This window comes from Myotis daubentonii, chromosome 6 (assembly GCF_963259705.1).
Source record: "Myotis daubentonii chromosome 6, mMyoDau2.1, whole genome shotgun sequence".
In the NCBI taxonomy this organism is placed as follows: domain Eukaryota; kingdom Metazoa; phylum Chordata; class Mammalia; order Chiroptera; family Vespertilionidae; genus Myotis; species Myotis daubentonii.
This window is the reverse complement of record NC_081845.1, coordinates 67,625,607-67,646,498: the sequence shown is the minus strand read 5'-3', so window position 1 is coordinate 67,646,498 and position 20,892 is coordinate 67,625,607. Positions and strand designations below refer to the sequence as shown.

Here is a 20,892-nt window from a genome sequence, read left to right as displayed (position 1 = left end):
TATTGATTAAGTGATGTTTTAGAGCTTTCGTGTTTGGGGTGTTTAGTTGCCATGGTAAGAGGCCACTGTGAGTGATGTCATGAAGAAAGTTCAATCTATTCTAAAGAGTGAGAAATGGGAGGGTTATGGCCTTCACCCTAACCTTTTTAGCTTGCTCAGAAGAAAGCTGTGTATGGACAAGGATTTAAAGGGAATGGGCTGGGTTGCTAGGAGCAATATCTTTTCCAGGCTGAATTCAAGAGTCAAAAAGAAATACAAGTTTAAAGATTTGTTTTGTTTTATTTTTAATAAAATAGGATGTGCATCTGGAAATGGGAGAATGGCTAAAGTTACCACAATAAAGCTGGATTTTATCAGAACAGAGTGCAGGGAGCACAAAGACTGTCTTTAATTAGGAACACAGATTTGACATACACAAGACTGCTATGCTCATGCTCCTGTATACTTTCCCAAGAAATCACCAAGCTCCCTTCGGGCAATAGTCATCCCATGTCTTAGGCAGGGGAATATAAATTCTTATTCTCCTTCCAGATTGGGTTTTCCTGATTTGAGCATGTGGCAATTGTATCGTGAAAATTTGGATCCGTCTTAATCTGCAGGTTTGGTTTCTCTAAATCTATACAGAGATTTAGGAGCTCAACAAGAGCATACAATCAGATGAGTAAAGGGGCATCTGTGAACAAACTGAGACACAGAGTTCATGGCAGAGATTGGCAGACTGGCATGTCTGCCAGGTAGCATCCAATCGTGGCTTGCTCTGAGTACCTGGCCATAGGGGCGGGCAAATGCCACCTCCCTTTCCTTTCAGACCCCTAGGTCCTGCCTTGCAACATTGTTAAACTAATGATGGGAAGTTGTGTATGTCTGGAATAAGGTTTGAAATAAATATAAGAAATGAGAGGTTATCAATTAAGTGTTTATTTTTTGCTCGAAGTGAATGGCATGAGGCTAAAATGAGACATCTTCTGTGAAGGCAAGGGCGGTAGTGTCTGGCGGATAACATCTCTTTTCCTCTTTCCTCATTTGCATGCTACCCAAATGCTGTTATATCTTTCAGATCATGTATATGAAATGTCACCTTGACCCCCAAAAGTGATAGAAAAAGTAAAGAGCTACAATTTTGAGATTAAGTGAAAGATCCTCTAGGTTAAAGGATTCTAATATTTCTATTAGACTGAAATTTGGGACTGAAGTCCATATTGTTCCCTCAATCTATAGCTAATGGATCTGTAGCAATCTACATGAAATTTAATGTGATGACAAAGAACCAAGTCAATGGTTCAAATATGAATCCAGAGAAACAATCGTCAACATTAGATGCAGGGGGGGAAATTACACAACACATAAGAAACCCCGTTTCCCTCCGTTAACAATCTCAAATTATTTCAACACGTAACTTTCTTTCTTTCCTTGGCTTAAAATGGTCCTCAAAATAACTGGAGGCAAAACTGTCTTGTTAAAAGGTGAAGACTTGGGGTCTGAGCTACTCCGTGCTAAATATGGAGCCATTTCAAACCGTGCAGCTCTTTCGTGTGATGTTTCTCTAAACGGCAAGGCTGCCGAACAGCACTCCATGCTCTTCCCACCACCTCTAAATCTGGCACCGACTGTCACAGTGACACTCTGCCAAGCTGCCTCAGAGCGAGGACAGCCGAGAAGCCCCGGGCTTGCTGCTGCGGAGCTGAACCGAACAGCTCACCCCGTGGGGGGGGAGAGGAGCGAGACACGCCCTGCAAACCTCCTTGACTCCTGCCCCATCCAGGAGTCCATCTCCTCCACAGGGTTGGTTGGTAGCTTTTCCAGGAATTTGTAGGACAGCCCCCAGCCGGTAGTAGTCCAGGTAACTTCGGTGGTGCTCCGGTTAGGTACTCGCACAAGACAGCTTTGATAGCTTACTCTTCTCACCTCACCTTACTTTTGACGGTGTTTCAGGCCTTTGTTTTGTTTTCATTTCACAACATCAGTTCCTTAAAGTCCCCTAAATTTGTTAAGGCTATTTACATGTTTGTTCTTTACTACTCCCCTGAGACTTTTTAATCCTCTGCCTGGCTGGCAATTAAGGTGAAAGACCTAGGGCGGAGTTTTATAAAGAGGGGAAATTTTGAACTCTGGATTTTAACTGTGCCATGATTTATGTTAAATAATTCTTCGAGACAGGTCTATTTAAAAATTGTATTTACTAGTCTAACGTAAGTTTTAAGAAAAATGCTGTTGCAAGAACTCTGAGTTATAATGAGTTTAATATCTAAAAATAAATTTTAAAATAAATTGTTACCTGAAATAAGTAACTTGCTCTCCACAGATACTTGCAGCTTAAATAATAAATATTTGAATCTTCTAATGATTATTTTTCTTTAATGTTAGTGACAAGGCAAGGAAGATATCAAGACTATTACTGTCTAGCATTGTAAATATGAGTCTTGGTCCTGAAGATTTTAATTTTAGGATTGAAAAGTCAGATCTAGACGCTGTCTTTGCTTACTTGTTTTCTGTGCTTTCTTTTTGTCTGGAAAAAAGGTTCTCGTAGACTTGCTTTTTAAAAAATGTCAGTTGTTCTCCATTAGTACAACTCACATTGACTCACCGAAGATGTCTCTCTGTTTACCTGATAGGAAAGTCAATTAATTATCAAAATGCTCCCAAATAGCTGCAGATGCACTTCCCAGGTGTCTTGCCTGAAACGCCCTTTCTGTGGTAAGGAAATAGCAGTGGGAAACCTAGTCTAATCATTCTTCCCTGACTGTGTTGGACAAATATTTAAGGCCAATACATCTAGATTACCTGAATGTAGTTTTAAGATTTAAAAAAAATAAAATGGAGTCTTTGGAATAAGTGGAATTTTTCCTGCAAATATTTCTGAATTAGAAGTAATAGAGGCACTAAAAATGCCAGAAAATCTAACACTTAAATGTTGGCATTTATATGACCACTAGAAGCCCGGTACATGAAATTTGTGCACTCGAGGGGGGTTGGGGGGAGTCCCTCAGCCTGGACTGTGCCCTCTCGCAGTCTGGGAGTCCTTGGGGGATGTCTGAATGACGGCTTAGGCCCGCTCCTAGCCTTCCTTAGTGCTACCACAGAGGTGGGAGAGGCTCCCGCCACCACTGCTGCACTCGCCAGCCTTGAGCCCAGCTCAGGGCTTCTGGCTGAGCGGTGCTCCCACTGTGGGAGCGCACTGACCACCAGGGGGCAGCTTCTGTGTTGAGCATCTACTGCCTGGTGGTCAGTGCGCATCATAGCAACAGTTGATTTGCATATTAGCCTTTTATTATATAGGATGAAGATGACCTTGAATTTACTAGAGGGTTTTTATGCATTTGTTTTAAATTTCTTCTGAATAACATTGACTGATTCATGGAGCTGACATCATTCTCCCGTGTAGAAATGCCCTTAATCCATTGTCATTTTGGGGAGTTTTAGGAACTGATTTAGTGTTTATTATGAAAAAATTGGATTTTTAAAAATTTTATATTTCCTTCAAGCTATCAGAAAATTGATTTTAGAGAGAAACTTGTAGAGGTTGCTTTTGCATATTTCATTGTGAGACAGAAATATTCTGACAGCTACACTCTGAAGGTCTGAAAATATAGTGGTTAGTGAGCACCAGTTAAAGTAACGTTTGGTATGACCAAGTGCCACCTTTATATTTTATATATGCAAGTTGTCAGAAATAGATCTGAAAAAAAATCTTCATGTAGCAGCTCTTAAAAGGCAACATTTTCTTCCTTTATATATTTGCTTTAACAGTGTCTCAGAGCACAAACAAAAAAATAGCAGGGACCTATTTTTTGACATTGGTTCTTAGAATTTTTTTCTGAAAACATATATACTCTCTTAGTGGTTTCCCTAATGCAAATTTCTGCATAAGAGAAACAGTAATCATCGGATAAACACTAGACTCATTACCAATTTTTGATTTTAATATGTCTCATATCAGGCAACCACCCCCAAGAAATCCCAGATTTAGAAATATTAGAATCAAAGATCAGAAAGAGGTCAGAGAGCACTGAGTCCATACCCCAGTCCCTTAATACACCCTATCGTGGTCTCATCACCAGGATGAGAGCCTGAGGTGGAGAAATACTAGTGGACGAAGGTCTCATGATGACCTGGTTATCCAAGACTCTATGCTGGTGACTAAACTCCATGTCACTTTTCGAAATCTTGCAGTTTAGGAAAGAGACTGCCAGTGATTTATGATACAGGTGAGAGGAGCTGAAAACAACAGGCTCCAATTTTTCCTGCCCAACACATACACGATGCACATCTCGCAACACAACAGTGGCATGATGTTTTATATCAGGGCTTTCCACAAGTAAAGGTCATTGTGTGTTTTACCTTGGCAGTCTCTACAGCAGTGCTCGAGCAAAATAGGGAACATGCCACCGCATCCATGCTTTGTTTTTTAATACAATAAAACAGATTATAATAATGAGCTAGAGGAATGTCAATAATGTGAAGTCAGGAAAATAAAATATTAATAAACTGACTGCCATGGACTGGGATGAGAAGCTACTTGTGATAATGTCCATCAATAGCTGGTTAGGAGCCTAATGAGCCACAGGAAGTGGAAAGGTCATGCTGATGTAGAGGCATCATGTGATCAGAATAAATATGGGTCCTGTGCTTCTTACTCATCTATTCATGTTTATTCATGTGCTTAATGAAAGGTGTGTTCTTCAAATTTCCTTGAAATATGTTTGTTCTTTACTCAGAATCCAATTATGAATGGATATTATGAAAGTTTGGCTTCACCAAATACCTACCCCCCCCTCCTCCCGCCCTCTAAAGATAACCAGAAACAGATCTGTTTTTGTTATCTCTTTGTCTTACTGCGTTTTGTTTCAGGGCATATAGTACTTGAAGGGAGACGAGAAATAGTCTCACCAATAGGATCCCTTACATGAGACATAAAAGGAAAATCCAAAATCAATTTGTCAGAAGATGATTGAGTAATTTTATTTTTCACAGTGTTTAGAGATATTATAGATTATGCCATACCAAATAGTAAATCCCCCTTGAAAACCACACATATTGCTTGTAACAGTGGAAATAAATCTGCCCGCAGGTGAGAATTACTGGTGTTGAGCCAGACACAGCCATTTTGATAGCTGTGGAGTTCCCAACACTTCCCTCTATAGATTATGGCAAGTGGTAAATTTCCTTGGCAGAGAGCAAAGTCGAGGAACATCAGTATTTGTATTAGGAATTAAATAAATTGGGTAACATAAAAACAGTGATAACTGCTTTTTCAGTTGTTTGCTAATGTAGACATTATCTGCTCATTTCTAAGAGAGAAGAAAATTAAAGTCTGTCATTTCTGGCTCCCACAGGTTCAGGATGCATTTAGATGCCGACTGAGAAACTGTCAGGATCCAATCAATGCTGATTCTTCAAGTTCTTTTCCTAATGGGCATGCGCAAATCATGGTGAGATTTTATTTTCCCCTCTGATTGTTGATTGAGTTATGATTTCTAGGAAATGAACAAATACCAGTATTCTTATTAGTAAAATAGCATTAACGTCCCATTTTGAGTGACTTTGGCTTTACTGCATTATCAGACGTAGAACTCTGATACTAGATAACTATTCTGTCTGGATAGCCTGGGAGTCCAGCATCCATTACTGACCCAGTAGTGTACTGAGCGTAGGGCTTCTGTGAAACAGAGAGTGTTTTCATCCTTGCACGGAATTAGGGATAACAAGTTGTCCAAAGAGTCTTCTTTGTTTCAGGTCAGAACTATGGTCCTGCACGTCTAGTCTTAAAGTTGTGGCTTTCAGCCTTGGTTGCACATTAGAATCCGTTAGAATCCACACTCCAGACCAATGAGGTCAGAATCTCTGGGTTTGGACCCAGGCGCTGGTGGTTCCAATGTGCAAGCTCACGTGAGAACTACTGCCCTAAACTAAAGGGTAGCCATGCTTCTAGTAACAGTTAGTTACTGGACACGAGCTCTGACTGTTGTTGGGATTAAGGGTACTTTAGATATAACCACTTTGGTATACTTTAGAAATGAGATAACTTTTAAACTATGTCATTAAAATCAAAAGAGTTATTTTACAATATATATTTTTACAATATATAAATTACACTTACTGGAACAACATTGGTTAATAGCATTATAGAAGTTTTAGGTGTACAACGTTATAATACAACATGTATATTCCGTTGTGTGTTCACCACCCAAAATCTAGTCTTTTTCCATCACCATATACTTGTCCCCCTCTGCGTCCTCTCCTCACTCCCCATCCCCCTCTGGTAACCACCAGAATGTTGTCTGTATCTATGAGCTTGTTGTTTTTTGTTTTATATCCCACATATGAATGAAATCATATAGTTCTTTGATTTATTAATCTTTTTTATTAGGCAACATAAAAATAGTCAAAAATATACTAGTAACATTTAAGTAAAGCTTGAGAAGGAATAATTAATTCCTTATTAAAAATAAAATACTAATATCTTGAATTTAAAATATTGGATAAGATGGTCTAATTTATCTTTACCATTACAAAAATGAACATTATCTATATATATAAAAGCCTAAGTGACCGTTACTATCAGATGACTAGATGACCAGCCGGTAGCTATGATGTTCAATTCAGGAACTGACCCCTGGTGGTCAGTGTGCTCCCACAGCCAGCCTCCCATGGCCAGCCAACCTCCTGCAGTCCCTCCCCCTGGCCAGCTGCCCCTATGGCCCCAATCGGGACTGGGCCAGAAGGCCCTGATTGGCCCCAATTGCCGGCCAAGCTGAGGGACCCCCCCCCCATGCACGAATTCGTGCACCGGTCCTCTAGTCTATATATATCAGTGGTTCTCAACCTTGGCTGCACATTAGAATCACCTGGGAATCTTTTTAAAATCCTGATTTCTGGACCTCATCCTCTGGAAATTCTGTTTCTTTGTTACTAATGTTGTGGCTTCACCCCATAACAAAGAAACAGAATTTCCGGAGGATGAGGCCCAGAAATCAGGATTTTAAAAAGATTCCCAGGTGATTCTAATGTGCAGCCAAGGTTGAGAACCACTGATATATATAAAAGCCTAAGTGACCATAATGACCAAATGACCAGTTGACTAGTCGCTATGATGCATATTGAGCACCAGGGGGCAGATGCTCAATGCAGGATCTGCCCCCTGGTGGTCAGTGTGCTCCCACAGCCAACCTCCCATGGTCCCTCCCTGCAAGGGACCCCACCCATGCACGAATTCGTGCACCAGGTCTCTAGTTTAAAATAAAAGTTTGGGGAAAATATGAAGATGGAAGTAACCTCTAGGACAGTGATGGCGAACCTATGACACGTGTGTCAGAAGTAACACGTGAACTCTTTTTTGGTTGATTTTTCTTTGTTAAATGGCATTTAAATATATAAAATAAATATAAAAAATATAAATCTTTGTTTTACTATGGTTTCAAATATCAAAAAATTTCTATATGTGACATGGCACCAGAGTTAAGTTAGGGTTTTTCAAAATGCTGACACGCCGAGCTCAAAAGGTTCGCCATCACTGCTCTAGGAGCTTGTAGGCCAGATTAGTATTGCTTCCTCTTCAATTTTAATTTCTAAGCCTAAAAGTCTTTTGCCACATTTGAGTGAAAATGGATCATTAGAAGAGACTGATTTGACTATTAAGGGTTTGACAGAGCTGTGCTATAAAATACAACACTTCAAACAATATATACAAAGTGAATGCTTAAAAATACAAATAACAAAGACATTTATCAAAGTGTATTCATAATAGTGCATATTTTAATCTTGTATTATAGTTTAAGGAATTGCCTTAAAATTCTGTCCTGGAAGATGACAATGGGTATTGTATTACTTTCTCAAAATTGTATGGCATGTTTCCATTGATTTTATTCAACATTTGGTCTCTAGGAAATACTCTTGAAAACAATTTGATTATTCCTTAAGAAAATTCCTTTGTACAAAACAATAACCTGGTACTGCCTAATCAGATATCTGTATACTTCCAGTAATCTGGTTAGTAGAAGTTATTTGAGGTCTTTATTAAATGATGATTCTATGCCTCATTATTTTTTGTTACAGACAGACTTTGAAAAGGATGTAGACATTGCTTGTCGGTCAGGTAAGAATATTTGGATTTTGAAACTATAATCATTAGAGATGTGAAATCATTTTCATGGCTTTTTTATTTTAAAGAAAATGCTGTGATTTGTGCATCACGTGTTTGTGTGGTGAATAGGACAGAATATTCAGAGTTCTATTCATAAATAAAATCCTTCAAATAGAAATATTGTATTGTAATAGCAGAATGGGGGTGGGAAGGGAATGAGAGAGAGAGGAGAGAGAAACTAGAAATGGTTAATTGGGAGCACCGTGACAGCAGAAAAGCATCGACTTGAAGATGTAAGCCCTCCCATTCCATTACTGGTTGTCAGGCCAATCTAATCTCTCTGTGTCTGTTTCATCACCTATGAAATGTGGGTGTTTGTTTTAAGGATCAAATGACCCTGTGTGTATGTGTATCGTAGCCATTGTTGTTCTACTTTTAGAGGGAACAAGAAAAACCATGCAGCATACTCTGCCCTATAGTACTGGTGTCTCATTGACACTGTCTGTGATGGTTGTCTCTGCCTGTGGCTAAACTCTCACCAAGAGTAGACAACTCAAGGGTTTTAAAGGAATCCACATTTCAATTTTTGGATGACTCCAGTTGTTGAAATGTTCCCTTATATTGGGACAAAAATATACCTGACTTTACCTTTTATCCGTTAGCTTTATTATTGCCTCTAGAACAAGAGTGGATAGCTACTTCACCAAAATATCCCAATATTTGAGAGCAAGTATCATTTAGCCCAATCTAAGTCATTTTTCTCTAGGCTAAACAAACCATGGTTCCATATCCATTCCTCAGAGCATCTTCTCAGGCAGGCATGGTGTGCCTGGTAACCTCCAATTTGTTAATAATTTTAATTTATGGTTCCCAAATGAATACATATGTATCCAGAATTTATCAGTTGGTTTTTTACTTTTACTAATGCTATCTACATTTGCATCTGATTACATAGCTGTAATATTATATTAGTATCACTACAGATTCAACTTATAACTTTCAACCATCTATGCAGAGTCTGAGATCACAGAGTTGTCATAATCACAAGAATTTGAGAGATTAATCTCATAGTCTCACTCCTGAGTATCGTCATAGCAAATCATAGAATAACTGTCATTATTAGGTAACCCATAGTGGACCTGTGTGGGCTATCAGGAATCACCCTATTCTGTTTAATAGCTAACAAAATATTCCTAAGACACAGTAGTTGATTTCCCAAGTTTACCATTTCCCTCTGGAAAGTTGAGAAAACGTTTTTCCTTGCTTCATCCATTTTCCATAATGTCTCAAAGATCACTAGCCATGGTGCCAGGGTTCACATCTGTGTTCAGAACGCCGAGTGTGATTTGTCTGGGTCTGGAAGCCTGAATATATTTAAGTCCTATTTACCTATCTTCAATTTAGTTTCCTTTGTACTACTTTTGGTGTATTCTTTATAGCCCTCCTTGTTAGAGAAGCCAAATAGGAGCAGTTTTGTCTTCCTTTAACAGCTATTAACATGAAACCAGTGGTTGTCAAAGTGTAATCCCCAGATGAAAAGTGTTAATGTTACCTGGGAACTTGTTAGAAATTGAAACTTTCAAGCCCTATCCTAGACCTACTGTGTAAAGTAATCAGTGTTTTTACTTGCCAGCCAGGAAATTCTGATGCATTAGAACTGACACAGAGAGCATATTTTAACTCATCCTAACTCCAGCTTTGGTCTCATTTCTTAAGTATTCATTTGTTCCCTTTTGTTAAATTACCTATTTTTCCCCAGAATTCACTGCATTCTGAGGTTTAGTATTCCCAATACCATTATTTTATTTGAAAATATTGTTCTGAATGTTTCCATTTTCTGCCTGTGTCCATTTTATATGAGCTCATCAGGAATTTTCCTTTGAGTTTTTCTATCCATGTTGAGGTATATTTGATTTTAAAGTCTCAATGCAGACTCTCAATAATCTTCCGCTAAGTTTAATTGAAATTCACTTTCCCAAACGTTGGATTATATATCTGATTGTGTAAGTTGTGTTTTGTTTTGTTTGCCTTTTACACCTTGAATAATTTAAAAAGTCCATCACTTCAAAATCATGTTTGTAGATAGTATGGATTTTTTATGTTGTACAATCAAATTTTGGATATCCATTTTAAGCAATTCTAAGAGGCTGACATTTATTTTATATGGAGTAGACACTACTTCATGAGAAGAGTTGTCTTTCCTCAAATATTTAAGATACATACATTTTCAATAAAGATGGCTATGCAACTTAATAAAAATGTGCTTACTATAACTTTAAATCATATATTTCTACAAAACTAAATAAATGAATCTTATATATATGCACATTATAAAATCAATATTCAGTACTAAGATTTTCTTTATAATATATTCATAAAAGTATAACATTGTATGTCCTTAATGCAACATGATAGGTTCTTATAACTAGCCTTTAACTTTTACTGCTATAAATTTTGGATTAAATAGTATTCTTCCATGAATGTGAAGACTTTTAAAAGTATTTTATTTAAAATATCATTAGTCTATTAATTTAATGTACTTTGCCCTTTAGTATTTTCATGTAAGTTGTTTCTGGCAACCACAATTTATTACCAATCTATTATTTTAAGAGGTTTGGAAATAATCCTTTTAAACTAAATTATTCTAATACAAACTTCACAACCAGATTGTAGGTTTAATAAAAAAAAAAATGGAGATGTCACGATTTTTTGTGTCTAAAATAAAGATATCTAATGCAATAATTAAATACAGTATCCTTAAAGATAAAAACATTACATGAATGATGCATGTTTTGAAATAATTTTGAAGGCTTCTCGTCTTTGTAATAGAGAAACTATTAATAGTCTATTTTTCAACCTCTGCTTTAGTGCACAATTAGGATGCTATTTGATAACAATATACCTGAAACCTCTCAAGCAGAGACAGTAAGCCAAATACTTTACAGTGATCTCTGCCTAATGACATTTTCAGTGGCGATGCTCTGCTTTGTAGATAGGGCAGCATTAGGTGTATACATTGAGCCAACTTGCACACGGTGCTGTTCTGTGCGCTTTCAAGACCCAAATTACCAAGAATATTTCTTCAGAACTGAAAGTTTTTCACAACTAAGCATGCTTTGAGTCATTCTGCCTCTAGTGTGCATAAAATATGGCTTTCTTTTTATAGAGGCAGGAAACATGAAAATATAGTTTAATAAAGAATTCTGAACTCTTTCATTGAGTGTTTGGTTTATGTATTCATTTTCTTCCCTCTCTTACTGTAAGTTATGCATTTTTAATTCTTTTCTAGGTCATTATTTTACAGGTTTAAAATGAAATGGAGGTTTTGGAAGCTCTGACAATTTGCTTGCTTGGTTAAATTCAGCAATTTTAGTACCCCCTGAAGGGCATTCTAGCATATGGATTGATCTTGTAAAAGGAATTCCTTTTCCTACATGGAACTGAAGATGATAAATACTTTTGAACCCTGCATCTACTTGACCACAATGCTCATTAACTTTCAACATGAATAATTGTTGGAGGGATTTCTGATGCTGTAGGATGAATTCTTATTGATTACTACCTCTTTAAAGAAGTATTTTAATGATCACAACTTTAAAAACCTTTACAAAAATAGCCATATTTATGTGAAATATATCCATAATGTCATAAAATCCTATGCAGCAGAGTTGTTAAAGGACTGAGATTTTTGAAAGTCCATTAATCAACTTTGGGATATGCTTTAGCTATGGGCTACCTGAGACCTATGAGAGTGTATCAAAAGCAATAATATGAGTAATAGCGTGTGAGTAAAATGGACCATGTACAAACAGTGGATATGTTATTTTTAAATATTAGCTTTTCCTTTTATTAAGGAAATAGTTTAGTAGAAAGAGGACAAAGTATAATAAAGTAGACATGCATAACTTTCATATTTGAATTTCACAGTTCTTCATAAGGATATTGGTCCTTGCCGAGCAGCAACAATAACAGGGACACTCTCTAGGATTTCTTTAAATGATGATGAAGAAGAGAAGGGAACAAACCCTGAAGAGCTAAGCTATTCAACATTGCCTGGAAATGTCATTTCTAAAGTCATTATCCAGCAGCCCACGGGTTTGCACATGCCCATGAGTATGAATGAGCTGGGCAATCAATGTTTGAAAAAGGAGAACAGTGAATTGCGGAGAACTGTGTACTTATGTACAGATGATAATTTGAGAGGGGCTGATATGGACATAGTCCATCCTCAAGAAAGAATGATGGAAAGTGACTACATTGTGATGCCCAGAAGTTCTGTAAACACCCAGCCATCAATGAAAGAGGAAAGCAAAATGAATATTGGCATGGAAACCCTGCCACATGAAAGGCTGTTGCACTACAAAGTAAATCCTGAGTTCAACATGAATCCCCCTGTTATGGACCAGTTCAGTATGAACTTAGATCAGCATCTCGCACCCCAGGAACATATGCAGAATTTACCCTTTGAGCCCCGCACAGCTGTGAAGAATTTCATGGCCACTGAGTTGGATGATAATGCAGGACTATCGAGAAGTGAAACTGGATCGACCATATCAATGAGTTCTTTAGAGGTAAGCAATAAATTTTTTCTTGGCATTTGAAACATAAGAGATTGGTGTGGTCCTGGACAGAGAGAGAAGAGTCACATTACCTTTTGCAGTTATGTATCCATAAGAATTTTTGGCATGTTGGGATTAAAATAGTCTGAATGTATGTTTTTTTTTTCCAGTAGTGCATCAGAATCCTCTTTCTCAAGATCTTGTTTTTAAAAAGGAACCCTCTATATCAGTGGTTCTCAACCTGTGGGTCGCGACCCCTTTGGGGGTCGAACGACCCTTTCACAGGGGTCGCCTAAGACCATCGGAAAACACATATATAATTACATATTGTTTTGTGATTAATCACTATGTTTTAATTATGTTCAATTTGTAACAATGAAATTGGGGGTCACCACAACATGAGGAACTGTATTAAAGGGTTGTGGCATTAGGAAGGTTGAGAACCACTGCTCTATATTAAAAAAAGATACCTAGAAGTCATAATTCTTCATAAACCAAGTAGAGCACTTATAAGGAAAAAACCCAGAAGACCCTCCTGACATTTCCCAGGTACTAAAGGTCTTTTGGTGGTTAAGGAAGTTTCTGGATAGCACTACAAACTTAAACCAATTCTGGATTTTCTGTGTGAGGGCAGCTGTTAAAAATTGGAATGTGATTACCATTACACTGATTATAAACTATTACTATGTTAGATCAGTGTCTCTCAAAGTAAATGTTTTGCTCTTCACTCTTACAGAATGATGACCACTAAAATTTTTTGGTCTTTAATTGTGACCTCTCAGGAGGGATATAAATTGAACAGGCTAAGAGTCAGGACTCAGGGGTCCAACAACATGGCTTTTGTAAAAAAGCAAGCTCCTCTCAGTTTCTTTTCTACCTGTAAAGTAAGTAGACAATAGTCAACAACGATCAAAATCATTCATATTGTATTATAGTCAATCAAGTAAGATCTAAGGAATATAATGTCTTCTGTTTTATGTGTGACTTTTTTATCCTTTATCTTGAAGTTTTGTTGTAAAGTCACTGCTGATATATTTACATGTGTTCAGTATACAATGTGATATATGCACTCTTTTATATGTCTTACTCACTTTTTTTAATCTGAGGTTATTTCATAAGACACTATAATTTGTTACCTACCCTTTCCCTCAGAAGTGTGCTGATAATCGTATGTTCTGGTGTTCCAAAGTGCCCAGGGGCAACTCTCTCTTCCTTCACCCCCACAAAGTCATGTCTTCTAGGTTGAAACAAAGAGAGATCCTGAAAGACCAGAGTAACTTGGTGAGTGGTATTATTTTGAGGTTTTTCCAAACTGAATCAAGGAAATTTTAGAACAAAATGAGAATATACACAGGATTTCAAATAAAATCCTAAATTCTAGATCAATCTTAAATGGAATGGGATTTCTGAGGAGAATCATCCTTCAGAACCAAAGGCATAGGGCACTGAGGCCAAGTTCATTGCTGGCTGGAGCAGCCTCTAACAAAAGCATTCCCTCACTCTGAATTAGCAGAATAATGACTGTTTCTCTAGTGCTAACTTGATATAATAACCTAACATAAATAAGCATAATTCAGATGCACTATTGGAAAAATCATGACCATATGTAGTCTTCTATTTAGAATGGTTCTTTAGATGTACTAAAGGGGTAAGAATGAAATTACATTAAATATTTTACTTGTTATAAAAACACTTTACATTTAAAAGCCTAAAAATCTTTCTGTGTTTGATATTGTACAGGTTGTGTGTACTTGAACAATAGACTGTTCAATTTGTAATTTGTCATTTTTCTAAGTCTCCATATCCTTATTATTAAGTACAGCTATGATTCAGCCAAAAGATCTGCATTTAAATGACTTGGAGATCAAAAGGTTTGTATCTTGAGAAGGAAGAAAATTCAGGTTTCAGAATGAAAAGTCAATTCCTCATTTTCATTCTTTAGAAGAGTTTCATAGTTAGTCTAATAGTTAGGAATTGCTTACAGTAACCATTTTAGGAGACAGCTAGCTGAAAGAAAATATATAGATGTGGGAATGGATAATAAAAATTAGCATTTATATGGCATCTTTCATTAGCAGAGCCTCAAATCACCTTAAAAACATGAATTAATCTTCACAACACTTCTGTGCAATGGATAAGTTGTTATAATCCTTAAAGTCATTTGTTCAAGGCTACAGAGCAAATGTATAGCAAACCCTGGAATAGAATCTTTCTGTCCTAATCAATTTTACAACTTTCTAAAGCGACAGCAATGTGCCTGAACATTAGCCTGCGAGTAACTATAAAGTTCACTTAACCCTGACTGACACTTGCTCTTAGAGTGGATAAAGACATGAAGTGGATCAAGTATAGGTGTATATAACTTCAGATTTTGGAGATAGGCAAGTCTCCAATGACAAACCATGATAATAAAGTCAGTGGTATGGCTTTCTTAATGAGCAGAGAGATGCATTGTAAGAGTTGTCAACTCTGCTAGGCTGTATCCATAGGACCAACCAATGGGGAAGATGATATTCTGACAACAGAGAAAAATCAGAAAGATAACTAGAGTTCCTGCGTGGAGAGTGGGGGTTAACAATAGCCAGGAGGAGACAAGTCTTAGTGGGTAGATATGTGGATGACATGAGGCATAGGCCATAGAACAATTTGAGTCTTGTCCCCCTCTGAGTGAGAAGGGAGACTGCAGCCACAGGGATGGTCAGATAGTTTCAAGGCTAAAAAGATGTTATTATTAATTCAGGACATTTCCTCTAGAGGAGTGGGTGTTCACAAATTACCCAGGTGGGAAGCGATGAGAGAAAGAAAGAACAGGGTAGAAGCTACCAAATGTAGCATAGAATGCAGTGTTAGAGAGGAAAAGAGAAGGGAGAAAAGAGGAAAGCCAAAGAGTGGGTGAAAGTATTTATTCAAATAAGCAGGAGGCAACATAAAAAGAGGGAGGCTCCCCAATCCCAAAGGCAGTGCCAGCAGAAAAGGCTCCAACCTCCCCGGGGAGTTTGTTCAGCTAACCCTTAATTATTGAGCGTAGAAAGCATTATATTTTCATGAAGTTTCTTGGCATGAAAAATATTGTCTCCCTGCCTGATAGTACCTTGTTTTTTCTCATCTTCTTTCTTCCAAACTGTATCCATTCCCAGAATGGACTTGTTAAACAATTCTGAAAAATTTAGATTTAGTTTCAACAATTATGGATTAATTAAAATATTACTATGGTAGAATTGCTCACAATGGCTCTAATTTCTTTGCTTAAGAAAAATGAAATTATCACCAGCATTTAAATTATTCACCTTCAATTAATTAACAAAATGTGTTGAGTGTATAGTATGTACATAAATAAAGCAAAAAGATACTAGTTGCTATGGAAAAGTGGGGAGAAAAAGAGGTATCATAGTTCTCAAACCACTGAGGACTATGAAATATAGTTTAAATCTTATATTGTGGTTCTGTTTATTTTTTGAAAAAATATAGGTGTATCATTGTTAAGAAGATAGGCCAGTAGTTGTTTTGAATCAATGGAATACTGGTATATTTTTTCAACAGCTTGTAGCTGTTAGATCTAGATAGTAAACATTTCTTCACCCAGCTGTCTTCCCAACTTGCCTGCATGTCCTGAGCCTGTTTGGCACATGATCTATTCTTCATCCTTTTCTCCTGTATCACTCAGAGTTGATACAGGCTTCTGTGTCACTGGCTTCTGGCCAGTGAGAAGACTGCCAATAGGAAAGACAAGAGAGAGATAGGAGGTGGGGGAGAAGAGAGAATCCCAGGATATTTCTCTCTGCTTTTGGCAGCACCCTGTGTCTCTTTAGCTGCAGTTCCAGAGTGCTTGTACCTGGTTCCTGGGCTCAGGTCACTATGCCATCTCCCTTTGTCTATCCAGCCTGGCTGGGCACAGTGGCTTCTTCTCTTGCTAATATCTAGGTTACCTCATGGTCCCTTATATGGCTCATCACTCGAATTCTTATGAAACACATTAAGTGGATTCTGCTATTCCTGTGACAAATCTTGCCTTAAGTTATATTATTAATAAAGAAACCCTTAATAGTTAATCAGAGGTAGCTAGATTACAAAATGATTTTTATCAAAAACAAAGCTCCAGTTTTGTCCATCCTATCTAATAAAGAGGGAATATGGAAGCTGACCGTCACAAAGATGGCGATGCCCAATCCCCTTAGCCCTGCTGGAGTCCCCCAGTCCTTTCAGCACCACCGCTGAGAGCAAACAGCAGGGTGTGGGGGCTTCGTTGCTGCGATAGTGGCAAAGCCCCCCAGCCCCGCAGACAGCAGAGAACCACGGGGAGTGGGCCTAAGAAGGACATCCCCTGATGGCTCCTGGATTGGAGAGGGTGCAGGTCGGGCTGAGGGACACCCCTTCCCTCCGCCCGTGCATGAATTTTGTGTACTGGGCCTCTAGTTTATATATAAACTTAGCTATATATCTGAAAACATGTCAAATAATCTCTCTCAATTTAAGTAGGTGAAAAGGGCCACCATTCTTAAACTAAATTTTTGTTTCCCCATTTTCCTCTAGACATGAATTGTAGGGCTCTCAGCATAATGATTTTCAGAGATAAAACATTTTAGGTATAATGTCACACCACAGGTGCCTCCCTTATGGCTAGATAATGTATGTGCAAACCCTTTGAAAATTGTAAGGAGTGCTTCAGATGGGAGGTTGTGTTATTATTTTACTACCATTACACCTTTAATGTCTGTGAAGAGGCTTGAATGCTGGTCTAAATCGATATTCAGGATATTAGACAAAATGTTATGGCCTCACTTGAGATGTAGGAGACTGTCATGAATAGAAACCATCAGAACTGACATTTGCCAAAGCAAGTTTTTGGTGCTATTTTTAAAGGCTGTGAGAAGAAGCCTTGGCCTTATTTAGTGTTTTGGTTTTACTCCTGAATTAGGAAATTTTATCTTTTGTGCTGGCACACAAACAAAATTAGCTTAAATAAAAGTCATTTTTTAAAATTAATTACTCAGGTTTTATATTCACAGACATATTATTAAAGCTTTCTGAGTGAAAAACTTTGTAAGAGAATCTTTTAATGGCAATCACATTGCATTTATTAGTCAGTGGAATATATTCCTCACTGAATCTCCTAATGTCCTGTCCAGCTTAATTTGCAGTGACACAAACAATGAAGTATTCCCTTTGAGAGAGTATTCATTATTCTATAAGAACTACATACGGATCAATGCCTCTATGCATATACTCACCAAATATTGCTCAGAGTAGCCTCATACCATCATGCATTTTTTTCTTCTATTAGTCATAAGCCTGGTTTCCTAAAAATTGTCTTGATTCTCTTGGCTGTCAATTGATCTATTCATAATGGGTTTGTGTCATCCACCTACTTCTCCAAATTCTCCCAGAGTATTCCTGAGGGGGGAAAAAAAACCCCAAACAAATCTCATTCCTTTGGATTTGTCCACCTGCCACAGTGCGGTGCCTTCAATCATTCATCAATAATTTTGTGAATCTGTGCTTTTGTGCCAGGCCCTCTGCTAGATGTTGAGGATATAAAAGTGATCAAAAGAGATGGGGTTCCTGCCCGTGTGGTAGAGATAATTAACCTTTAACAAATGAATCATCTAAAACTAGGTAGTGTTCTGAGAAATAACTGTGGAATATGAAGGAGAGACTTCTTTATCTAAGGTGGTCTGGGGAGCCTTCTGAAGTATAAAGGGATTCAGATAAAAAACAACAACAACAGTGCATAGGTACTGAGCTAAGAGAGAGCTTGGAATATTCTCACAGGATTAAAAGACCTTTGTAGCAGGGGGTGAGCTCTTTAAGATGAAGTTGGAATAGGAAAAGAGCAGATTGTGCAGGGCCTTCTAAAACAATGGAAGCAAGTGATGATTGTGTTTATCATTTCTCTATCCATCGATCCCTTTGATGGTTTGGAAGAGGAAGAATTAGGATCCCGTGGTTGGAGAAAAGGAACTGGGACAGAGAGCTGGAGGATAGTTAGGAGTCTACTGAAGTAATCCATAAAAGTGATGCAAGTAGAGATAGAGGGAGTGGGTGGATCAAGAAGTATTTTGGAGGTAGAACAGATGGCTCTTGCTGATGGATTTGACATGCAGGATGAGGAACAGAAGAAAAGGGTGATTCCTCAGTTTCTAACTTGACCAATTAGATATACAACTTTTTCAGTGATTGGGGGGGGGGAATAAAAAGAAGAAAGAGTGTTTGAAATTGAAAGGATGGTATTTAAAACCATGAAATAGATTCTATTTTCTGGGAGAGAACTCCACAATAAGAAGGCAGGGAGATGAGAAATAGCCAGCAAAGGAGACTTGAGATTGATCCACAGCAAATAAGAGGAAAAAAAGGAAAAGCTGACGGATGTTGAGTGTTTTAATGAGGAAACGATTAACTTTCCAAACCTTCTGAAAGTCCAGTGAGATGAGGACAGAAAACTGACCTGGAAAATTGACCAGACTGAACATTCCGATTTTCCCATCACACCACCACTCTTCCAGTGCCAGATATTTCTTTAAGGTAAAGTAGATTTTGCAATAGGAGATGGAGAAGTCAGCTACTCTTTGTCAGGGTATCATTGCTCATAAACTATCCTATATTAGAATAGTTGTTATTTTACTCAACACTAATATGTATATTGCATCAGATTTTCTCTTTAAAGTATCATATTTCTATGTTTTCCCTTAAAAAATAATTGACAAGTTAATTTGGTTACCTTGCTTTATGCTTAGAGAGCATCTCTGTCCACTGTTGTCAGTCTTGGATTAACAGGGTCCTCTAATGTTATTCTTGATGAGTTCTAGTAACAATCTGCAAAATATAACAGGCATCTTTGCTACAAAAATATTATCACTTGCACCACTGAGCAGTTAGTGAGAGGGTGGAGAAAACGCAAGGTTTGGAGTTAGAAGACCTGAGTGTGAATCCCAACTCATTTGCTCATTATCCAGGTGAAGTGGACAAGCTACTTTAACTTGTCTAGCCGTCAGTTCTCTCATTCATAAAATGGGGATGGTAAATAATACTTTCCCAACCATCTCATAGGATAGTCAACATGTTCATTTGTGAAAACACTATAAGCTATAGAAAGTTGGGATACTTGGTCAGTATTGTGGGGATATGAATATTACACAAAGTTTTACCCCTCTTGGGCTCTGAAAATTTGCCACATTTCCCCACGCTCTCATTTTTAAGTCTTCACTGCTTTATTTCCCATCTTTAGGCTCTTTTGATAGAAATCTGCTTCATTTGCTTATTTCTTCATTAATCCCTCAAGGCTGCCTGTTCTGTTACATACCTTTATGTTAGAATTTAATTTTAGTAAATGTAAATGGAAGACAGGGTAATCTATTTGTAGGAGTATATCCATTTTCTTTTCCATATTTCACATTGACATAGGTGACATCTGCTCTAGGAAGCAGAATCTCTGGTGTTTTTCTAGGTTCCCATCTTTTGTTCTTGCTCGTAAGACATGGAGCCTTTAGCAACACAGCTTTGCATTCAAAGAGGCAACAGAGAATTCCTCAACGTGTACTGCAGAAGGGCCTCTTACTCTCTAGCTAGCTGAACCTTTTTCATGAGATTTCACTATTCAATTTTCAAATAGAACACAAAGCTCGTGGCTAATGTTCCATAATAATTGCTTAAAGCTAAGTGTTTCCCTACTTCGATCTGCTGTATTAGGAAATAATTTTGCTTAATGTATACTTACAAAAAGCATCCTGCTGAATCACAGTGCCAAGAAGGCAACGCATCCAAAAGCCGAATGGGAACACTGACATTGAGTCTAGCATAGTGCAGTTAGATAACAGCAGTGGCAGGGAGATGACAGCGGAGGTCTAGGTTAATGCCTGCCCACGCCCCTCCTTCCAGGATGTCACCAGGGCTGGGCTAGGCTAATGCTGGGGACATGGAGCAAAGGGACGTCAACGTGCTGAGTTTCCATTTAATTTGACGGGATATGGAGACAGGCTTCTCAATCCAGCTCCAGCAAAATCAAATTATTTCAGCACTTTTCAACTTTTTTTTAACAGCAAAATTATTGTTTTGGTATATTACCTTCTGTCTACTGTAACAAGCTTTGGGGAGTTGGTTCCATAGGGAGGGTCTGGTTTTATAGTGACCATTTAACACTAGTAGCAGAAGTTTAGTCAGGTTTCTCAATAAACTATGAGTGCCTTTCTGTCTCTACTAATGTTCACAGTTACAAGAGTCTCCCACCTAACTTGGATGTGATTCCTTGTTAAGTCTCTG

At 37.8% G+C, this 20,892-nt stretch overlaps 1 protein-coding gene and 1 long non-coding RNA gene across 6 annotated transcripts in view; one reads left to right on the top strand and one right to left on the bottom strand.

The window, feature by feature from the left end:
- ADGRB3 (adhesion G protein-coupled receptor B3) overlaps nucleotides 1–20,892 on the top strand; it is a 700,018-nt gene that overhangs the window by 659,181 nt on the left and 19,945 nt on the right. For all 3 annotated transcript variants that reach the window (XM_059701276.1, XM_059701274.1, XM_059701275.1), the window contains 3 exons: nucleotides 5,334–5,429; nucleotides 8,053–8,092; nucleotides 12,008–12,651. In XM_059701276.1, the coding sequence (XP_059557259.1) occupies nucleotides 5,334–5,429; nucleotides 8,053–8,092; nucleotides 12,008–12,651 (780 nt within the window). The remainder of the gene's footprint in view (nucleotides 1–5,333; nucleotides 5,430–8,052; nucleotides 8,093–12,007; nucleotides 12,652–20,892) is intronic.
- On the bottom strand, nucleotides 4,811–19,836 carry LOC132237176 (uncharacterized). 3 transcript variants are annotated; one of them, XR_009453474.1, is made up of 5 exons: nucleotides 19,355–19,836; nucleotides 17,868–18,030; nucleotides 13,780–13,899; nucleotides 12,542–12,703; nucleotides 4,811–5,474 (listed from the first exon to the last, which is right to left on the bottom strand). It is a non-coding gene; the product is annotated as an uncharacterized LOC132237176 (long non-coding RNA). The 3 variants fall into 3 exon arrangements; XR_009453475.1 differs by lacking the exon at nucleotides 19,355–19,836 and adding an exon at nucleotides 19,082–19,266; XR_009453476.1 differs by lacking the exons at nucleotides 12,542–12,703; nucleotides 13,780–13,899.